The sequence below is a fragment of the Sminthopsis crassicaudata genome, chromosome 4 (genome assembly GCF_048593235.1).
Source record: "Sminthopsis crassicaudata isolate SCR6 chromosome 4, ASM4859323v1, whole genome shotgun sequence".
In the NCBI taxonomy this organism is placed as follows: domain Eukaryota; kingdom Metazoa; phylum Chordata; class Mammalia; order Dasyuromorphia; family Dasyuridae; genus Sminthopsis; species Sminthopsis crassicaudata.
In genome coordinates this window covers 388929243-388952756 of record NC_133620.1, presented here as the reverse complement: position 1 = coordinate 388952756, position 23514 = coordinate 388929243, and the positions used below count along the sequence as shown (strand labels likewise).

At 32.3% G+C, this 23514-nt stretch overlaps 1 protein-coding gene across 2 annotated transcripts in view; it reads right to left on the bottom strand.

Moving 5' to 3' along the window:
- RYR2 (ryanodine receptor 2) overlaps window positions 1-23514 on the bottom strand; it is a 699155-nt gene that overhangs the window by 242323 nt on the left and 433318 nt on the right. For both annotated transcript variants that reach the window (XM_074262493.1, XM_074262494.1), the window contains 7 exons: window positions 22975-23080; window positions 21177-21320; window positions 15930-16203; window positions 10107-10221; window positions 8133-8265; window positions 5731-5834; window positions 2293-2428 (listed from right to left, as the gene is read on the bottom strand). In XM_074262493.1, the coding sequence (XP_074118594.1) occupies window positions 2293-2428; window positions 5731-5834; window positions 8133-8265; window positions 10107-10221; window positions 15930-16203; window positions 21177-21320; window positions 22975-23080 (1012 nt within the window). The remainder of the gene's footprint in view (window positions 1-2292; window positions 2429-5730; window positions 5835-8132; window positions 8266-10106; window positions 10222-15929; window positions 16204-21176; window positions 21321-22974; window positions 23081-23514) is intronic.

The window sequence follows — 23514 nt, the reverse complement described above, 5'->3', positions numbered from 1 at the left end:
TTGTGAACTAATCCAACCATTCTAGAGAGCCATTTGTAACTATGCCTAAAGGACTATAAAACTACGTATACCCTTTGATCCAGAAATACCACTGTATTGCTGTCTATATCCAAAAGAAGGTTTTTAAAAAAATTCTATTTATTTGTTTGTTTGTTTGTTTGTTTGTTTGTTTGTTTATTGCTAAGGCAGTTGGGATTAAGTGACTTGCCCAGGGTCACACAGTTAGGAAGTGTTAAGTGTCTGAGATCACATTTGAACTCGGGTCCTCCTGACTTCAGGACTGGTACTCTATCCACTATGCCACCTAGCTGCCCCAAGACATTTTTTTAAAAGGGAAAATAGCTTATTTGTACAAAAATATGTATAACGGTTCTTTCTGTGGTAGCTAAGAATTGGAAATTTAAGAATGTCTATCAATTGAGGCATAGTCTGAACAAGTTGTGATATATAACTCGATGGTTTTATTATTGTGAAGTCACAAGCAGAATGATTTCAAAAAAATCTGGACTTACATGAAGTGATGCAAAGTGAAATGAGCAAAACCAAAATACTGTAAACAGTAAGGGCAATATTGTACAATGAAGAACTGTGAATGATTTAATTATTCTCAGCAATACAATGGTGCAAGACAATCCTAAAGGACTCAGACTGAAAAAAGTTATCTACCTTCAGATCAAGAACTGATGTTCTCTAACTACATACTGAAACACACCACACTATTTTTCTTTCCTTCCTTCCTTTCTTTTTTCTTTCCTTCTTTTCTTTCTTTTATGTTTGAGTGTCTTGAATTAAATTATTAACATGGAAATATTTTACATGATTGCACATACCTATGCTATAACAGATTACTCAAGGGAAAGAGAGAAGCATAGGAAGGATAGAATTAGAACTCAACACATAAAAAAAAAAAAACATGTTAATGTTAAAAATTGTTTGCACACGTAATTGAGAGAAAATGATAATTTAAAAGAGAAAGAGAGAGAGAAAAAGAGAGAGAAAAAGAGAGAGAGAGAGAGAGAGAGAGAGAGAGAGAGAGAGAGAGAGAGAGAGAGAGAGAGAGAGAGAGAGAGAAATTGAAAGTGACAGCCCTTTTTATTCTGCCCCAGCAATCTGGTCATAGTTGAAATACTCTGCTCAGTTCTGGACACCAGGGTTTAAGAGGAATATTGATAAAATGGAGAATGTCCAGAAGGGGAAACCAGTATGGTGAAGAACCTTGAATTTGTGTCATATGAAAGTAGATTGAAAGAACTGGACATGTTTATTTAACCTGGACAAGACAAAACTCAGAGGAAAAGAATATAGCAGTCTTTGAGGATATAAAAGGTTATAATGTTGGAAAGGAATTAGTCTTGTTTCATTTTTCCAATAGGGCAGAATCACAAGTAATGGAAGTTACAAAGAGATAATATTTATTTATCTTTACTAAGAATTTGGGTGAGTTTAGTTTAATGAAATATGCCAAATTGCAAACAGACCTGAAAATAACTATCAATTAAAAAATGTAAAATAAAAACAATGAACCACGGTCATTTTTTAAAAGTATGTAATTGAAAATACAAGCAACCCTACTCTTTTCTTTACCTGATAATATTAGTATCTTTTTTTTTTTTTTTTTTTTTTTTTTTTTTTTTTTTTACAACATCAGTTTAAACAGTAGGGGAAAAAAGGCAATAAAAAAGTACAAAACATTTTCAAAAATATGAATTTTTGATGATAGTAAAATTTTAAAATCAAAAAGTAATTAAAAGGATTCATTTGTGAGGAGAACTTGGGCATCCTGATTGAAGTGATTAAAAATTATAATAATTCCTCATACTTTGGAAATTGATTTAAACTTTAGTAAATAAGTTATGAGTACAATATAAGTACTTTAAGAGATAAATTGTCATTTTTCAGTCATGTCTTACTTTCTGACACCATTTAAAGTTTGCTAGGCAAAGATACTAGAACGGCTTGCTATATCCTTTTCCAGCTCATTTTACAGGTAAGGAAAGTGAGGCAAATGGGTTTAAATGGCTTACCCAAAGCCATTCAAGTAGTAAGTATCTGAGGCTGGATTTGAACTCAGGATGGTGTCTTCCTGACTTCAAATCTGGCACTCTATCCACTGTGTTACCCAGTTACTTAAGACATATATACTAGTGTGCAAAACAACTAATTTAAATATCTATTATATTAAATTATTTTCATATTATAAAATTTCTAGGATTATATCAATGCTTTCAATAACAATTTGAAAATAAATTCAATATTGTCCTCTCCACCTCCAACTCAAATTTAGATGCATACCATTACAGAAGACAGCAAATCTTAGAAAGTCCAAATATCTCTCTCCTTCAACTGGATTCCACCCAATGTCTGGATAACCCTTGGTAACCAGCATCTGGCAGCTCTGCAATCCACAACCAGCCAGATATCGAACTACCTGAAAATTATGCAATATACAAAAAGTGTCAGCAGAGTCTCGATAAAAATAGTCATGGAAAGCTTTTGGTTAAAGCATGATACTTGTTATGAATCAAATTATAGAACAAAGAAGTAGGAAAGATAAGAATAATCTTAATTATATGACAAGAATCTAAGGTATCCAAACATATTAACATGGTGAAAGATTGAGGTTGTGACTGTAATTTTGATCAATTTTCACTTTAAATTTATGTCTTACGGGGGCAGCTAGGTGGCGCAGTGGATAGAGCACCAGACTTGAATTCAGGAGGACCCGAGTTCGAATCTGGTCTCAGACACTTAACACTAGCTGTGTGACCCTGGGCAAGTCACTTAACCCCAGCCTTAGGAAAACAAACAAAAAAAAAAAAAAAAAAAATTTATGTCTTACAACAGGACTTATTATCTAACAGTATTTGGCCAAAAGCAATAAAATACGGTTAATTTTCCACAGCAAGTACCTCAGAAGAAGCTTATAGAATCTATGACTTTTTATGGAATAAGATAACAAATTGAGCTTCTTTTCAAGTTTTTGCATTAATTTTTTTCATACTGCTCTGTTTCTGCAAAGAATATTTTGGTGTTTAAGAAAATTGTTAAGTATTACCACCTTAATACTATCTATCTTAAGCCAAGGCCAACAATAATTGGATATTATAAATAATACATGATATAAGCATCTAGACTTAAGTAAAGAGCTTAAAGTAGAGATATAAAAGGGGAATAACTTTCTTTCAAAAACAGAAGAATTCTATAAAGTATGAATGTAAGTGAAATAAGAGAGCAGCATAGTTCAATATGCTACTGGGCATAGCACACAAGTCTCAAGGGGGAAAGATCTTGATCTAGATCTAGTGCTTTAACTATTAAAAAAAGAGATCTGGAGAGAGAGAGAGAGAGGGGGGGGGGGGGGAGGGAGGGAGTGCTAAAAAAGAAAGTCAGTTGCAATTTTTATCAATATTCTGAGCTGAAAAAGGATAGAAATAGATATCTAAAGGGATGGGTTGAATTATTTAGTCAAATTACCTCACTGGTTACTTAATCAAGTCACCATCTCCCTTTTCCGAATTGGCTAGGGGAAGACCTTGAGAGCTTTGAAAAGTCTAAAGGATATAGGACTTTCTATATTCCTATCAGTGAACCAGGGATATCATTGGACTTTTTGATGGCAATTATTTGCATTGCAAGCAAAGGACACAAAATTTGCAGATCCACAAAGAGTGCTAACCAAAGAAAATACAACAAAACCCAAGAAGAACTTCTTGAGTAGCCCAAAAATGAGAGAAAAAAGACTTTTAACAACCAAGAGCTATGAATTTACTTAAGGGTTTTAGTGACCTGTAAAGTCAATACAAATGGGAGGTGTGATCTAAAGCCAAAAAGAACTAATGGTAGTTGGAGCTTCTTTAAAAGAGATACATTTTGGAGGTAACAGTCCTTTTGGTATCATGCCCCAGGCCTGGCCATATCTGGAGTTCTCAGTTCAGTTCAGGGTGCCTTGGTTTAAGAGGAATATTGATAAGGTGGAGCATATCCAGAAGGGGGAAACCAGTATGTTGAAAGGTCTTGACTCTATATCATATAAAAACAGACTAAGAGAACTGAGTTTGTTTAATCTGAATATCATATTAAGACTATCATATTAAAAAGAATTTAATTTTGTTTTATATACTCCCAGAAGGCTGAATACTAAGTAATGGAAGTTATAAAAGGATAAGTTTATGTTTGATGACAGGAAAAAAAATAAAGCAATTAGAACTCTCCCAATGTAGAATGGACTTTCTCAATAAGCCAGGGCCTTTTTCTCATTGAAGCTCTTCAAATAGAAAGTAGACACTTAAGGATATTTTACAGTGGGCATCCCTTGGGGATATTAGTTTGACACTATGGATGCCAAAAATTCTTCAATTCTAAAATTCAATAATTCTGACATTTTTAAAAAAGTGATATCACTTCTTATCTTTTTTTCCTCAAATAAATCCAAATATTATAAGAGAAAGTAGCTTTTTACTGAGAAGTGATGACAGGAATCTATAAGCGCCATTGTGGTAAGGTTCATTCTCTAAAAGTGATAAGTGGTAGCTCTTGGTAGTTTTAAAGAACTAATAGAGTTCTTTATTGAACCAATACTGCCAGCAGAACAATCTTTTATTTTGTCAGAACAAGTATTAGGGAAAATTTCCAGGATCTGTCAAGCCTGACATTCACTAAACATTTCTAATGTCCATCAGGACAAATGATACCACAAAAAAAGAACCTAGAAATAAAAAGAGATTAGATAATCCTGGGCAAGAAACTGAAGGCCTTAGGGGCACAGATTGTATTTCATGAATACTGCTGTACAATAGAAGACAAGGAAACCAGAAGAAAAAGAAAGATTTGAAAAGTAAAGAGGTGGTTAAAGAATACACTCAAAAGAGTGTTTTCATTTTTCTACTTGTTTAATATCTATTAATAAGGGATTCTTGAACAGGGACAGAACATATCTATGAAGAGGTATGCTTTTAAAAATATGTTTCATATACATATAGATACATTTGCTTAGAGTCTTGCAAATCTAATAAAGAATGCTTTAATTGGAAAAGAGAGGAGTTGGTGAACTCCCAATAACAACTACAAGAATGAGCAGAGATGCTACTGAACCTCAAACTATATGATAAAGACAAAGACAAAGCAAAATATTGTCTAGCATGCATCTTAGGGTTTGAAAGAACAAATTTCAAAGGAATTAAGATCCAATTCCAGCCCGTAGAGCAAACATTTGCTATTTCTACTATGTGACAGACATTGTGCCAGGTGCTAGGGATACAAATACATAAATGCCACAATTCTAGTTCTCATTCTCTTGGAGTTTACATTCTGTTGGAAAGGAAGAAAAAATCATATAGGATCTCAGATATAAAATGAGAAGGGTCTATCCAAGTCTTCATCTATAATATCATGGGTAAAGAGAAGTCAAGGAAAGCCTCTACAAATATAGCTCTACAAGTAGGCCATTTACATTTTTATAGAGTTGCCTGGGGGCACATTGGGGTTTGTTAGGTGACTTAGTCAAGGTCATGCACTACTGTGTGTCAAAGACAGAACTTAAACCCAGGTTCTAAATAGAAGGATGTCTCTTCATCCACTATGTCATATTACTTCTAATGAGATAAGCATAATTAAACAAAGCATAATGCTCCTTTCTCACAAATACATTTGTGGACATATCGGTAAAAATTTTTAAATTATGGGAAACATGAAAAGAAACAATTTATATAAACGCAAAAGATTAGTACTTACCTTTTCCAAGTCAGGCTCACGTAAAGCTAAAGCCAATTCATTATTATCCATTACTGATGCTGCTGCTACATCAAGTGGTGTTGAGCCTCTCATTGCTGGAGAAGCTGAAAACATACATATTGAAAATAAAAAAATGAAATTCTGATTTGTATTTAAAATCAAATAATTTTATTCAAAATATAAATTTTGACATATTTTCTTAAATTGTTTTTAAAACCTGGTTGTCTGATCCTATATTATTTAAATATGTAGGTAAAATACTTTGTAAATGACTGAATCCTGATAAATATGTTCATATCAAATGTGAAAATATAGTTAAGAATCAATTCATCAGGGAGCATCTGGGTAGCATAGTGGATAGAGCACCAGCCCTGAAGTTAGGAGGACCTGAGTTCATATTTAGATACTTAGATACTTAACAGTTCCTAGCTGTGTGACCCTGGGCAAGTCACTTAATCCCAATTGCCTCAGCCAAAAAAAAAAAAAAAAGAATGGACCCATTGGCTTAAGAAAAATTTTCCTGTGAGAATTTACCCTTGTGTAATATAGATTTTAAATATCTGTGATTCAGTGAAGTCACAGGTAGCTGCCTGAATCAAATACAATTATATGACTTTTTTATGGCCATAGAACTAGTATGGGCATAGGGCAAAAATTTGAACTTAGGTTTTCTGACTCTAAACCCAGCATTCTAATAGGGGTGGAGAAGAAGAGAGAGAGGGGAGGGGACTGGGGGGAAGGAAGGAAAGGAGGGAGAAAGAGGGAAGGAAGAAGGGAGGGAAGGAGGAAAATGGAAGGAGGGAAGAAGAAGGAGGGAGGAGAAGAAAGAGAGCAAGGATGCAAGTACTCAATGAGTAGCTCTGTGTTTGCAAATATTCTTTCTGATCAAATGAAGGTGGCCTTGGGTTCTCAAAACCTGTCCCAGTGCAACTTAAGTTCTGAAAGGTCATTTACATATGCCACTGGAATAGCCTGCTTTTATTTCTGAGAACCAACCTAGCCACTTATGAAGAGGTATATCACAACAAGCAGGTCAACTGTTAATGATTTTAAAAGCCCAACCCACAAACCAGAGAAAACTATAAAATGACTTCCATTTCTGTATCAAAATGGTCCTCAGTTCAATCATGTCCCTTGTATATTTGTAGTGACAGTGGAAGAGTGACAAGAAAGGGGGCTTAGGGTACTAAGAATCATATAGCTTTATAAAATCATCAATGAATTTTAATTTGTACTTTGGCATTTTAAAGGTAAGATCCTTGTCCAATGACCAATACTTAGCATATTGCTAAAGGAGGTGAATAGCCTCTTTCTTGACACTTTTTCTATTTACAAAATCACAATAAAGAAGGAAATTGAAGTTAAAAAGGAAGCATTGCTTACAGATACTCCTTAGAGAGACAAAGAAAGGATTTGGCAGTGCAGGTTTTTAATCTGGATTCAAAAAAAAATCTTTCATAGGCTACTTGGTCATTACATATTGTAGTTTTAATAATAATAAATACATGTAAAAAGATCACCTTAAAAACAATTGTTGCTTATGTAACAACATCAGTAAGGACAAAATAGGACCACAGAGAGGGTATCAAAAGAACCACAAAATGTCTTAGTCAGCAAAGATCCATGTAAATGGTTTCTAAAAGCAATATCAAGTAAAAATGTAAACTAGACATTACTAAGTAGGATGATTAGCAATTTTGAAAGAAGCAGTTGAAGTTTAAAAACAAGTTTAAAGAAAGTTCAGCAAGATATTTAACCTAATTAAATGAACTCAAGGATTTTAAAGGTTGAAAATGGAAAGGAAACTTTAAAAAAGGAGAAAAAATAGAAAAGATTAACAAAATTCATTATAGCAAATTGTTTTCACCATGGAACTATCCCATTTGGATCCTAACATAAAAGTCCTGGATGTGCTTACAGAGTAGTTAAAAACAGCACTAACAAAAAGATAGGAGAAGCAGTTATATTAGACCATATGTACAAAGAGATCTGTGCTAAAATGAAACAATTGCATGGGCTTTGCCAATTATACAAAAAAAAAAAATGGCAAAAGAGAATGTTAATAGCAAGAGGTTTGTGATCTGCACCACTAAAGTGAATTTCTGAATCTATGAGGTCATTTATCCATTTCAACTACTAAATAGACACTTTACATACATATATGTAATAGTTACAGTTTTACATGCAATTTTAATGTTATTGGATAATTATAACTTATTGTTTTAAAATATATTTAACATTTTAAGTAGTGAAGGAAACGGTTAAACATTATTATTTATCAACAATAAATCAAAACTGCTTAAGATTAATTTAGATTATAATATGGATACTTTTTTCTTCAGCTTTATAGGATTCTACATATTAACATATATTTATATTTTTATGTATATATCTTTACTTACCAAGACCAACACTGCTGTTTTCCAGTAAATAACTAAGATGATCAAACATTGCTTTCTGATTCTGCCGACTTATACGGCAAAAATAACAGAGAAAACGACAACAGTTGGCCACCATCTTAGGAAAGGTGATTTCCTACATAAAAAGCATTGATTTAATTGTGACAAAAATTTTATTATTATTGTTTTTGCATAGCTAACAAGAGTAAATATTACAGTTGCATTCAAATTACTTTATGAATAACTGTCATGTCAAGATACAGATATATTTTGTGGTTTAAGATTACAGAAATACACATGTACATTTGTAATTTAAAAAAAAATACAAGCTTCTTAACTAGTAGCCTAGTCATATGAGAGATGAATTTATATATTTCAAAAATAATTTTAAACAGAAAAAAATTATGACAGAAAATACAAGTTTTTGCCAATAAAACAGCAATTAAAATTGTATATAATAATATTAATGCATCTTTTAATTTTAATGCTATTTTAATTGTTCCATATTATTTTTTTTATTTTTTTAGACATAATATATGTCTTTTTTTTTTTTTAAACTGTTCCATATTCTCAGGGAATGAGTGAAAAGAAATATTGATTGACAGTTTATTCAGTTATAGAATCCTGATCCAAGTAAAAAATCATTACAAAAAATTCTAAAAGATTATAAAAATTCTTAATATTCACTAGAATTTTGTATTATGAAGTATTATTTGAATCAACATGAACATAGGAAGTAGGAATTGGGGTTATCAAGTAAGACTTGGAGCTGTCAACTAGAGCTTAGGAAACAATATTATTGGATTTTTGTAATCACTTTATAACATGCATTCTACTTGTTTGTGTATATCTACAATTTTCCAGGGAATAAAATTCCTTAAGGACAGGGTAACTTTTTAAATAGAATCTCAGCTTCTAGCATAATGCATTATCTATACTAGACACTTAATACATTTGCTCAAAAGAATGATGTTTGTTTAAAAAAAAAAAGCAATTTGAAGCATTTATGATATAGTATTAATTTATCAATATTTTAAACACCTCTTCATCAGACAGACACTGGAAAAACAAAAATATTGTTATTGTAAGAGAAGGAAATGTTCATAGTATGAGATATAAGTATTTGATAATTCATAGTGAAAATAACATTGGAGTTTGAATATTGAACATGAAAACTAAATTTAGAACCCACAAATTAAGTGCTAAGCTTTCAGAAATTAATGTGTAAATACCTACTTAAAATTGCTTTCCAAGTTGTAAAATTGTAATTAAGAAACTGTTTACCAAATTGACATCCTAAATATTATCCAAAATCTTTTATTTTTTTCACCAATTTAATTAATTTAATATTTAGTAAGCATCCACTCTGTGCAGAACAGAACTTTTATTCAAATTTAAAATAGGACATGTCCTATTGTTTTATGTCCTTATGCTTGGGGAAATTACAGTTTATCCAGAGAATAAGACAAAGATAAGTATAATACACCTTAACAAATGATATTTTAATTAGATATAAACCAAATGCTATGTGAAGTTCTAGAGCTGAAGGCTTTCTCTGAGGTGAGTGAGTGTGTGTGTGTGTGTGTGTGTGTGTGTGTGTGTGTGTGTGTGTGTGTGTGTGTCTTCTGTGAGGGGAAGGCTTAAGAGAGGCTTCAAGATGAAGGAGTCATTTGAATTGAGTTATAAAGGATGTGTGGGTAGACTAAGAAGGAGAGAAAGGATATTCTAGGCATATTGAAAAGATACATGATTGGGAATCATGCAAGATGTGTTCTGGGGACAGAGAATAATCCACTTTGTTTGGAGAGTAAAGTGAATGGAAATGCATACCATGAGATAGGGCTGACAAAGTACTGTGTCATCAAATTAGGATACTTAGAAAGGCAGGTAAAGATGTATATTTACTCAATGGTTGACAGGGATCCAAACAAGGATTTCTGAGTGAAAAGTGGTAGCCTACCCAGATCATCTCTTTACCTTGGACTCGCCACCTCCAAGGACATTGACCATTACTTCCATTACTGTCTCATGCATTCCCAGTGCCCGCATCAGATTGGGATGTTGGTAAAATACTTTGTTGTTCATGATATCTCTAGAGGAATTAGGATAGGAGGTAGGGAAAAGGAATGAAAGAGAATTACATTTTAAGAAAAATATACTTGCTATTCTATTTTATGAGTTATAAATATTTTAAAAGCTAAGAGAAAATGTCTACCCAGATATAAATACACAACATTTAAGTCTTAGTACTTTAGTTCTATGTATTGATCTTTCCTGGACAAATGTTAAAATTTTATTGAGTTCTTAGAAATTACACAATATTTTTATTAATCTGGTAAGTATATAATGAATTATTTATGATGTAATTTATAAAAAATTTATTTCCAGGGGGCAGCTAGGTGGAGCAGTGGATAGAGCACCAGCCATGAATTCAGGAGGACCCGAGTTCAAATCTGGTCTCAGACACTTAACACTTCCTAGCTGTGTGATCCTGGGCAAGTCACCTAACCCCAGCTTCAGGCGGGGGAAAAAATTATTTCCAGTTATCTTTGATTCTTTTAAATATAAAATTTTTTGATAAAACCTCACTTATAAAACATATTTATATGATACTTTCTACTGTTTAAAAAATAATCTTAAAAGTCTTGAATAACAGAATCATCCTTCACTTCAACATTTAGTTTATAAATGTACCAATCAGTCAAAGTGAATAAATATTTATAGGTCCATTTCCTAAAGCAGCTGCCATCCTGAGGAACTAAATAATAACACATATTTCGATAATACTTTTATGTTTAAAAAAACACTTTTCTCACAGAAACACAAAATATGAGGTAATATAAATATTATGTCCCTTTAAATGATGAAACTAAAGCTAAGGGAGGTAAAAATGGCTTATTGAGAATTATATTGCTAGGAATCATCATAGTCAATGTCAGACTCCAAATCCAGTACTCTTTCTACTGTGTCACATAATAACATTGTTTCTAAATATATATTCAACAGTTGCACCTCATACATATTATATTTATATTTAATTCTTCTAAAAAGTACCTTTAAAGAAAATTTTTTTCAGAAGAAAATTTGATTTCTATTGAACTCTTAATCAACAAACACTTATTAAAGGCTCCCAATTAGCCAGGCATTGTTTGAAGTGTTAGAGATACAGAAATGAAAAAAGTCCTTACCCTGAAGGAGCTTACATTCTAAAGGAGGAGATAACATATACATACATAATTATAAAGTATATGTGTGTGTGTTTGTGTAAGTGTAATAATCATATGTGTACATATATATGTATGTAATGTTTGAGCACACAAAAAAGTTTATTTGTATATTAGGGATATATTATAGCCCTAGATTTTCTTTTTTTCCTCAGTTATATAACTGAGGGAATAAAGAAAATCTTGTAGAAGATGACACAAGCTGAATTTCAAAAGAAACCAGGGATTTTTAATACATTAAAATAAAATCTAAAGAAATCAAAGGGATTTAAAATTGTTCTTAATAGTCTAAGCACTGCCTAGTAAGCTAACATTTATTTAAAAGTGACTTTTTCCCCAAGTGAATTCTTTGTTGTTTGCAATATCAACATAATTCAAATCTTAGATAAGTCATTTCTATCAAATATATTTTTAAAATTACAAAATATTAAGGTTAAATAGTTAAAAATAGATTAAAAGTAAATTGAGCTTTTCCAAATTCTAGATAATTTTATTTATTTTTTTATTTTGATGTGATATTTTAACATATTTTTTTTCTGGAAATAGAAAAATATACATGTGATTTTAAATTTTGTTAGTAATTTTAAATGACATTTTCAGATATAGACAAAGACAGTATGGGATAAGGGACAGAAACAATTATGATTTGGAATGAGAAAGACCAAATTTCAACTCCAGTGAATGATTTTTGTTAAATCAGTCAGTCAATAAACATTTATCAATTCTCCTGTTAAATGTGCTAAGTTATAGAGATACAAAGAAAGGTAAAAAAGTATTCTCTGTCCTCAAGAAACTCACTCCAGTGGGGGAGATAGCATGTACACAATTATATTTCCTCACTCTTGCTCTCTTTATATGTGTATGTGTTTATGTATACACACACATATTTACACATACACACATACACATACATATATCTGATACACTGGAAACACTCAAAAATGAGAGTGCCCTAGAAGTAGAGTGGATTGGAAAAAGCATCCTATAGAAGAAGGGATTTTAGTTAGTATTTGAAGAAAGTCAGGGAAAGCCAGAAAGTAGAGACAAGGAGGGAAAACTTTGAAAACATGGGGGGTCAGTCAGTGACAACGTAGAGACCTCAGAAACAGAATGTCCTATTTGTAGAATAGCAAAGAAGCTAGCACCACTAGATTACAGAGTACATGGAGTATGGGTAGGGAGGCAGATATCAGGTATAAGAAGATTAGAAAGGTATTAGGGGGCAGGTAGGTTATGAACAGTTTTGGATGCTAAAAGAGGATTTTATATTTGATCTTGCAGGGAAAGGATTCTTTAAAAATCACTTTGATAACAAAATGGAAGGGAGAAGAGATTTGAGGCAGGCAGACCAACAAACTACTAATTGTCCAGCTATGAGGAGATAAGGGCCTATAACAAGTTCATTAGAGTTTTACAGACAGAAGGGGGTCATATACAAAGACAAAATAACTGGACTTGATGATCAATTGGATATGAAGGGTGAGAATGAGTTAACATTTAAGGATGATGCCAAAGGTTTTGAGGAGTTTGGTGACAGTGTAGGGGTAGGACAGAATCAAAAGAACGATATTAAAAAGTTACAGCAATATTGTCTTAAGAATAACTTTGAGTGAATAGGTTATTTGACTATTATAAATATTCAAATTAACTAAAGACATAAAACATCTCTACAAAAGACATAATTTGCATCCAGAGAAAGAACTTATAAACAGAAGTATGTATCTATTTGTGTTTAATGATAGCCATTTCTAGGAGTGAGGGAAGAGTATAGGAAAGAAAAAAGAAAAAAGAAGGGAAAAAAAGAAATTTACATCATAATTTTGTTGTGTTTGAAAGAAATAGCAATTTGTGCCTACTTAGTAGAGTTGAAATTTTTTGTACAATTATATTTTTTATTGTATTATGTTAAGGAAATGCTTGTTTTATCCTATAAATACAATCTTACTATAAAAAATTTAAATGTTATAAAGTTGGCAGTCTTTTTCATGGAATATAAATAGGAGGTGATATTTAGTCACCAATTTTATTTTCATAATACTTAGCTAAGTCACTAATTAGAAAGTAATCAGAGAGGCTGGAAACAGGACTTCAATTCAAATAAAAAATCAGGAGATAAAAACTTAAGCTGGGAGGATAGGGAGAAGAAAATAAACTTAGGGTAACAAAATACCCTTGAAGAGGCTTCACAAGCAAGTGCTATACATGGAAAGCATGGAATAATAACACACCAGAAATGAAAATGACTACATTTTAATAAAAGAAAATGACTAGTTATCCATATGGGAATCTGGAGCAAAATTAGCAAATATGATAAAGCATTTATATAGATAGATCATAAACCTGGCACATCAATAAATATACATTTGACATAACTTCAGATGAACAATTAATTAAGCCCAAAATTAAGTAGGAAAGTGATTAGTATAGGTTATATCACATTTAGAAAATTGCATAATACTTTTAATGAACACAGGCTTCTCCCCAAAATGACACCAAATTCTTTTGTTGATACTCTAACGATTATGGTTATTCCTGTGAATATATGTATTTGAGAGTTTTTTTTCAAAGATTGTTGGATGAATCCTTTCTATTTTCATTTTTTCCTCTTATTTAGGTAATAAAAAGTTTTCTTTCATAATTTCTTGAAATATGATACCCAGGATCTTTTCATGATAATATTTTCAGATAATATAGTGATTTTAATGATTTCTCATTGATCTTCCTTGATTTTCCAGTTTTTTTTAAATATGAGTTATCATATAATTTCTTCTATACTTTATAGTCTTTTGATTTTGTTTCAATATTTCTTTTTTCTTTTGGCATCATGAACGTTTATTATTTCAAGGAGTCTATTACTTAGGCAAGGATTTTTTTTTTTTAAACAACTTATACCAAACAATTTTTAAATTAAATTAAAAATATGAATTATCCAAGTAATTTCCTCCAAAGGAGGAAAAGAGACCATTTATTTTTCAAGGATTTTCTGAAGAATTCTTTCAGTTTATAGCCTTTTAATTATTCTTTTGAGTTTATGTCTTGAATGTTCTGAACATCATAACTGGTCTTTATCTTAGGAATCTTTTCTGTTTTATAACTTTTTTAGACCTATTTAAAAAACGAGGACTTTATATTAGGGGCAGCCAAGTGATAAAACACATAGAGTGCTGGGCCTGTACTCAGAAAGAGTTAAAATCTAGCCTGAGACTAGCTGTGTGACCCTGGCAACATTACTTAACACTTTTTGCCATAGTTTTTTCATCTGTAAAATGAGCTAGAGAGAAATAACTATAGTATTATTAACAAAAAACAAAACAAAAACAAATCATGAAGAGTCAAATGCAGCTGAAATAAATGAACCCTTCCTGCTGCTAATTTCTCTGGGCGTAGAATCTTGTTTACATTCAAAATTTCAGAAGTAGATCAAGGTTTAGAAACTTTTGGTATGCTCATATTATGAGTAAAATCTAGTTGCAACCCTCTTTGTTTGAGTGTTATAAGCTTCTGACCATAGTTTTTAATCAAAATACTGGAGTGATTTGCCATTTCCTTCTCCAGATTTTTAAGAGAAAAGGAGACTGAGACAAAAGGGTGGAGTGATTTGCCTAGGATCACACTGCTCCTAAAACCAGATTTGAAAGCCAAAGATAAGACTTCCTGACTCAGGTTTGGAACACTATCCACTGTACCATCCAGCTCCCCAGAGTAAAAATCAAATAGTATTAATTATTAAAGTTCAATTCATGGCTTACGTCTTAAATATAAGTATATATTTAACCCCTTCCTACAAAAATTATATTACCCAATTAGTCTTTGTTTCTAAAGTCTGCTATGAATATCATATTAACATTCAAGGATACATATCACTGAATAACACAGGTAGAAGAGATATCAGAATCTATTTAGTTTACCTTATCCCAAGTCTTTCAAAAAGCTTTTCAGACTCTTGCCATTGCCAAAAGACTGCTTTTATTTGGTTTATACACTATGTTGGTTTAATTGTAATCATGTTGTATATCCTCAGTGGAACTGAAATTGTTTGACAAATGGAATTGCCCTCACTTTTGTAGTTGTAAAATGAAAGCTTAGGTTACGGCATCATACATGGGAGTTACAGAATAAATGCCTGTTGAGTGATAAATAGGATTTAAATTTGACTCTTTACAGTAACTGCTCCTAATTCTACTCTTTGGAGACACCTATAACAAATTTAATCTCTCAAGTTACAGATCATCAAATTCTTGAAAATATCTTTATTATGAACTCCTTAAATCTAAATGAACCTCCTACCTTCCTTCTATAAAATAAACATTCTTGTTTCTTTCAGTCACACATATAGCATGAATTCAAGGCACTTCACTATCTTGGCTCCTCTCTTCTAGACAGAAATTATAAAACAATTCACATTTAACAACTAAGTAAGTTCAATGTTAAGACATTTTAGAAATAGTAAAAAAGTAAATGCCTATATGGTCATTTTGAAAAACAGAAATTAATGGATGCCATTTGCTAACTGGAATACCATAAGAAACAAGAAATTTATAATGGAAAAGTGCTGTACAGAAATCAGTCAATTTACCCTAAGCCACGGATCATAAGCTTCTCTTCTTCTTTGCCCATCCTGACACTTAATAGGGAACGAATCTGTCCAAGAGATGCCAGCAAGTTGATTGTATCTTCTACTGAGACTCCATTTATGGTATAAGTCTTTGGTAATGCCCGAACTAAACCACCAATTCCATCATATTGGCGATGTAATAAGACAAACATAGCTCTCACCAACTCAGGGTCTTCAATGACAGACTCCTGAGCCCATCGAACCATTGTCTCAGAGATCAGCTGCTGAAGAGTAGCTAGGAAGATAGAAAAAAAAAAAAAAAAAAAAAAAAAGATTAATTCATTTCTATATTCTATATTATATCTAGTATTTATTTTAGTATGAAATGACTGAGTATTATGCATAGAAAATAATTCACAAGAGGAATTATTATAAATGTATAACATGGTAAATATAAATATATCTTTAAAATTCTTTATTTTAGAAATATATACAAATATGTTGTCAGTTCCATGCTATGGAAACAATGAGGAACACATATTTAGACACAGTAAAAATAATATGAAGTAAAAAAAATACTCTGAAAGTATCTAAAAAAATTAGCCACATTTGTTATAATAGCAAGTGAATTTACTAAAAATAAAATGTTTACATTTATTGACATAATTTTAGAATTTTTTTACAGCTTTAAAAAAACCATAAACATACAGGTTTTATAGATACATGTATTACAGGAACAAAATGTATCTATATATTATTGAATTGCTATGCATATATTACATATCCTTATATTATATTTATATTATATGTAATATTTATTATATATAAATACATATTAAATATAAATTATTAATAACCATGGCGATCATTCCAAAGTGAAATTTCATAATCGATTTTAGGGAAAGCATAGTCATAATTTAATTAATCGAAACTTATAAAATTGTAGTGTTTATATCTATATTTTCTAATTTTAAGGTATATATAAACATTATCTCTAAAAAAAGACTTCGTATTACCTTAATGTTTTTTCTTTTCTTAAAAATATTTTGTTTCTTTGAAAATGTTATTATTTAGCAATTTTATTAATAGTGACTTATAGCATCTATTACTAAATCCTGCTTCAATATCTCTTTCTGAAATGATGACTGTGACTTCTTGAAGGGGAGCCAAGATGGTTGAGTAAAAGCATTCACCCAATCTCTCCCCCAAACTGCTTCAAATTTCTTTAAATACTGACTCTAAACAAATTTTAGAACATCAGAACACTCCCAAAAAGGAGTTGAACATTTTTTAGCTGACGGCAACTTAGTAGCTCAGCAGAAAAGGTCTGTGATAGCAGGATAGGTGTCCTGAGGCAGGACATGTGGGTATAGCCTCAGCCAGGCTCGACCTCTGAATCAGCAGCAGTACTGGTGGCCTCCAGATTTCCCAGCCCAGAAGGTCAGCAGAAAAGGTCTATGGAACCAGAGAGGGAGCCTACTCAGTAATTCCAGCACAGGCTCATCCCAACCCCAGCTCCAGCTGGACCCCAGCATCAGTGAGACAGGACCTCTAAATCACAGGCAGTGCTGGGGACTTCTGGACTTCTTAGCCCTGAAATGCCAAGGAGTATGCTGAAATTGGAGCCCCAAGCCAGGCCAGCACACTAGACCTTATAGCTACTATGGGGAGGGACACACTTAACAGGTCCAGGGCAGAAAAGAGGTCTTGTGGTCAGAGTCCTAGAAGGATCTCTGAAAACAACTGTACAAACCCACTGAAATGCACCCTCCATCCTGGAAACAGAGCCCTAATTTAACAGAGTTAATTAAAAGCTGAGTAATAAGCAAGGAAAATGAAAACAAAACAAACAAAAAAAAAGTTTCTGACCATTGAAAGTTATTATTTTGATGACAAGGAGGATCAATATACATACTAAGAAGATGATAACAAAATCAAAGCTCCTAAACCCAAAGCCTCCAAGAAAAGTAAGAATTGGGCTCAGGCCATGGAAAACCTCAAAAGGGACTTTGAAAATAAAGCAAGGAAGATAGAGGAAAAATTACGGAAAGAATTGAGAGAGGTGCAAAAGGAAATGGAAAAACTGAGAAGAATGCCTTAAAAAGCAAAATTGAATAACTGGGAAAGGAAGTATAAAAGCTCATTGGGGGAAATAATTCCTTAAAAAAATAGAATTGAGTAAATGGAAGTTAATGACTTTTTGAGAAATAGATACAATAAAGCAAAACCAAAAAAAAAATAAAAAATAGAAAAAATATGAACTATTTCATTGGAAAAACAATTGCCCCAGAAAATAGATCCTGGAGAGAAAATTTAAAATTATTGGTCTACCTCAAAGTCATGATCAAAAAAAGAGCCTGGAAATCATTTTTCAAGAAATTATCAAGGAAAACTGTTCTGATATTCTACAACCAGAGGCTAAAATAGAAATTAAAAGAATACACCAATCACCTCCTAAAGAGATCCCAAAGGAATATTATAGCCAAAACTCCCAGGAATATTATAGCCAAATTCTGAAATTTCTAGATCAAAGAGAAAATATTGCAAGCCTATAGAAAGAAGCAATTCAAGTACAGTGGAACCACAGTCAGGATAATACAAGATTTAGCAGCTTTTTCATTAAAAGACTGGAGGCTTGGAATATGATATTCCAAGAGACATGAGACACCCCCATCTGCAAAGAAACCCCCAGATATCTGACAACTCCTCCCCAAACAAAGGGGATTCAAAACCAGAAAAAGAGAAAAATGAACCAAAAGGCAACTCCGCCCTTGCCCAAAACCACCCAGACACCAAGACAACCCACAGGTCAACCCGTTCAGGCCCAGCAAAGCAAACCAACAGTCAAGATGATGAGAACGATCAGCTTCCACCACCAACTAGCTAAGATACAGGGGCACAGAGGCCATCAGGACACAAAAAAAGCTTTCCCACATGACCTGTGATCCTACTAATCTGGGAAGCCACAGATGATCCAGAACTAGCCACACCCAAAGACAGGTACAACACCAGAGCCTGCTGTACAAATCTCCCAAATAACAACACACATGCTTATTAATACACATGAGAAGTCCCCCAAGACTGAATCACACCTGTCACTGTACTATACCTACAATACAACATCTGTCATTTGTGTGCTCCTCCATCCACTCCCTATGGGCAAATAAACTACTGATCATATTCATGACTATCCTCAGAATCTACCAATATTGCTGTGTATAGGGCACCGGGGGGCCTTCCTTGGCTGTTCATAGCTTATCCGCTATGTTGGACAAACACTCATGTGCCCCTGTCACCCAAACATACAATTGTTGAAGCACCTTACTAAGAGATACCCAACATGGTGCCTGTATTGTTCATGATCACCTGCAGCCAAGCCCCCTAGTCCCTTCACTGGCTCCCCTCTCCCCAGGCTGCTGTTGGCTTCTACCCTGCCCCACCAGCTCTACCAAGGCACTCATGACATCATCCCCCCACCCCAGTCACCCCCACATAGTTCAGAATAAAGGAATACAGTCAATGAGAGTCCCATCCCTCCACAAAGCCCTCTCTAAAATCTACTTCTTGTAGATGAAGTATACCTTCTATCTCTTTACAATATTTTAGTTTGTTGTATCCACAACTCCATCTCCTATTACATTGCAAGCTTCTTTTGTTAGGGACTTTAAATTTTTTTTTTGTATTTACAGCATTGCCTAGCTTAATACATGTTTATGGACTTACTAACAGCTTATAATTAACAAGACTTTTGGAATATCTCGTATTGCATATTTTCAATAGGGGAAAAAATTCTATTACAAAAATAAAAATGCCATTTATATGAAGAAAAAAATTATCTAGGTAAAGAAAGAACCTAGCTTATTATTCTTCAACTTTCCCCCAGTTTTTACCATCTAATAAAAACTGAGGTTCCCTTAGCTTAAATATGTAATTCTTGAAAAGCAACAGCAAAGTTTAAATAAAGCTCTGCTATTTTTCCTTTTGGTTAGTTCTACCCTGATTACTACTGCTAAAAGCTGTAGGCCCCCTAGTGTTAACTTTGATATTTCAATTATCATATGCTTACATTCTTCTCTTGTCAGTATTGAGTTTTATTTTTCTAACTAATGGCTGTTAAAGAAAAAAACTATGCTTCAGCAAAAGCAAAATCCTATACTTGGCACTATTTCCTACTTGTTTTGTCTCAAAGTTAAGAGCAACTTCCCAGAATCCCTGTTTTGTCATTTATTTTAATTCTCCTATTAAAGAAATGGGTAAAAAAATATGGGACGCCTTTTTTTCCCTCTAGAATTTCTACTTACATATATCCTTTGTCTGCTCTACAATTTTGGTCTACATTAATGATTCTTTTTCTCCCTACACAATGAGAAGATGAATACTGATCCCTTCTGCCAGAAAACCTTAACTGTTAGTGAAAATTATTCTTATTGAAAACAACTTCTTCAATTTTTCTTCAAGTGATATAGTAATATTCTTTAAATAAGTAAGGATTATAGCTTTTAAAACAAATTAATTGAAGCTCAAATAACTCAATGGAACACAAGTGATTCAAGGAAACTCTTATATCTCATTTTTGCATGTTCTAGTAAAACTAAAGAGCACTGTTATTTAAAAAATATGTTTAAGCCAGTAAAGTAAACAACCTCTTTTTTTTTTTTTTTTTTTTAGTAAGAAGATGATGAAAATCTTTTCAAGGTATTAAAGTCAATAACATACAGTTCCTACAAAACATGATTAATTTGAGTCACTAGAAGTTTATGATACCCAAGTAAGAAGAAAACTAAGAGTTTCATTTTTCCTTGTTTATCTCTCCTTCCAGAATTACACCTTCTATTTTTAGAGTGAAATATATGCCAAAAGAAGCATATCATGTTACTACAAACTTTATAATTTGTTTTAAATTTAATCAATTTAAGGTATTTAAAACTTTTAAAATGATAAAATTTCTAAGAATTATAAGACATTCTCACAGCTCAACTCACCGACAAAATTAACACTGTCTTTAGAGGCTGCAATCTTTTTACTACATTGTTATAAGACGAATATAGGCAAGAGGAAAAGAGAAAACAAAACTAACAAGTAGACTGATTTTAGAGAGGTTATTTTACAATTATCTCACACTTCTGGTCAGCTTTGGCTGATCCTTCAGAGTCAGCTCTTTTAGGAGTTAACTGAATTATGAAGATTATTTCTTGTGGGAAATTGAAATGTCATTAAAAAAAGTTACATAATTTATTTTCTTAAGCATTTCTATTTAATACTGCTTACAGGGTTTCCTGGAGTCATTTTCAATTGGTTTCTCTGTCTGTTTCTTCTTTAGGTATGTCACTTTCTCTACCAAATAAAGCAGTCGTCCTCTAATTGTTAAATCACTGTTTCCATCCAGACCTCCATCTTCATCCAATTCAATTCCTAAAATATAAAATATAGAAGAGTAATACAAATGAACTATCTTCTGAAAATGTAAACTGGCAGCATACCTATCTGTTTATATTAAGTGAAAGTGATTTTCACCAGCATGGAGCATAACAAGAGATATGATCAAAACTTTAGCAGAGAGAATACTCATATATAGTACCTTCCTACTATGAAATAACACCATCAACCATATCTTTGCCCCTTGAGGGCATAATTCACCCATAGGTTAACTACTATCACTATGACTTTGGTTTTCTTATTATCAAAAGAGGAATTGTACACAAAGCATTTAAGAATGCTATATAAATCAATTATCATTATCATTATTGGTATGCAAAACATCTTGAGCCCAGGCAATATGAGTCAAGCAGGAGATCCTATCATTATTCTAGGATGTTTTTCAACCATATAAACTAGTGCTATTGATGCCATGTTTAAGGATTCTCTGCAAATCCAAATTCTGGATCCTGGGAGCAAAGGTTCCTATATACAAAGATTCCAGAACCTTCTGATTTGTCAAAGCCCTAGTTTTGCATATTCTTCTAATCTTCCTCACAATTCTTCTCTACTGATCAAAGTTTTGTTTTGCACTAATTCAGTTGATATTCAAATCTTTTTCAACAAATTGTATGTTATTAAAATGATATATACAAAAAATTTGAAAATTTGTGAATTTTGAAATCAACTTTATGTAAACTGATGCCCTTGGTACTGTTTTTTAATCACCTCTAAAGAATTTAGTATGAAAATTCTGCTGAATTTTTTGTGTAAACTATAATTCTGAAAAAGAACCAATAATTAAACTACAACATATTCAGAGAGACTTGAATAATGATTAAGTGAAAGAAAAGGAGATGTTTAGGCTAGGAAAAAAAGGACATAAGAGCTGTTTACAAAAATACAAAGTAATTTGATTTATAAACATGATTAGACTTTTCTGGACCAAAAAATGTAAAAAAATTGCAAAGAAGCATATTTGAAATCAATTATCAGAAACAATTCTCTTATAGTTAAATATGCTCAAAATTAAATGAACTGTCTTGCCTTGAGAATATTAATAAAGCTTTCCCTCACTGAAAACAAAGAAGAGTAAAAAGTTAGGTGACCATTGGCCAATACTAGTCTAAGTAGCAGATTAAATGACTTCATGTCTCTTATGGCCTCTTTAATCAAGAATGGTCAATCAGTGCTTTCTTATGAAATGATATATTTCCCATTTTATCATATTTCTTGTCTAGATAATTACTTGGGGATTTAAAAACCACCAGAATAACATACATCTTAGATTGCTTGAACCTAGTTTCCAATTTTCTGCCAGATGTCCCCTGAGCTCCAAAATTCTTTCATATGTTAAATCAAATGATACAATATATTTTCATCCAATCTGAGTGAGCATCATTCAAATATAATCAAAATCTCTGCAGTTGTATATGGTTACTACTTAAGAAAAAGGTATTTGTGGGTTGCTTCCACAACCCCCACCGATAAAACTGAAGAATTTGAATTAACTGTGAAAAGATACACAACCCATTCCTCTTTTAAACCATATTAGAAACCATATCTCATTTTTAGCAACATTCATTTAACAAGCAATTAAGTGCCAAGTCTGTGTTAGATATTGTGACACAAAGAAAGAAAACAACATTACCACAATGTGTCATCAAATCTTCATGGAAGTCTAAGAGTTGATCCCTAATATCTTCTGGACACGGACATTCATTTTTCTCATCCTTAAAATTCAGGAGCATATTGATCTGACAGAAAGGAAGATAACAAAATGTGAAAAGAACAATCTCTTAAAATATTTTAGAATAGATATGAGAGAAGAAACTTCAAAGGAAATATCTTTTGACTTGGTAAAGGAATAAAGAGTTTTCAAAATCTGTGGCATATACAATTTAATTCTTGCCTACTTGGTTATTATAAAAGAAATGCCAATCAATGAAAAAAATAACAGTGAATAAGAAATTTCTATATTATTAGTAAGTTCATTTCAAATCATTTTAAGGATGTGACTTTCCCCATGTGAACCCAATCTGCATTTGACTGACTTTCTCCATATGAACCTAATTCCGATGTAAACCATGTGAACCTAATCGAGGTAGGATGTGACTTCTCCTATGAGAAGCTGACCATTCCTTAACCCATAACAACATACCATTTTTAACCTATAAGATGGGAACATACC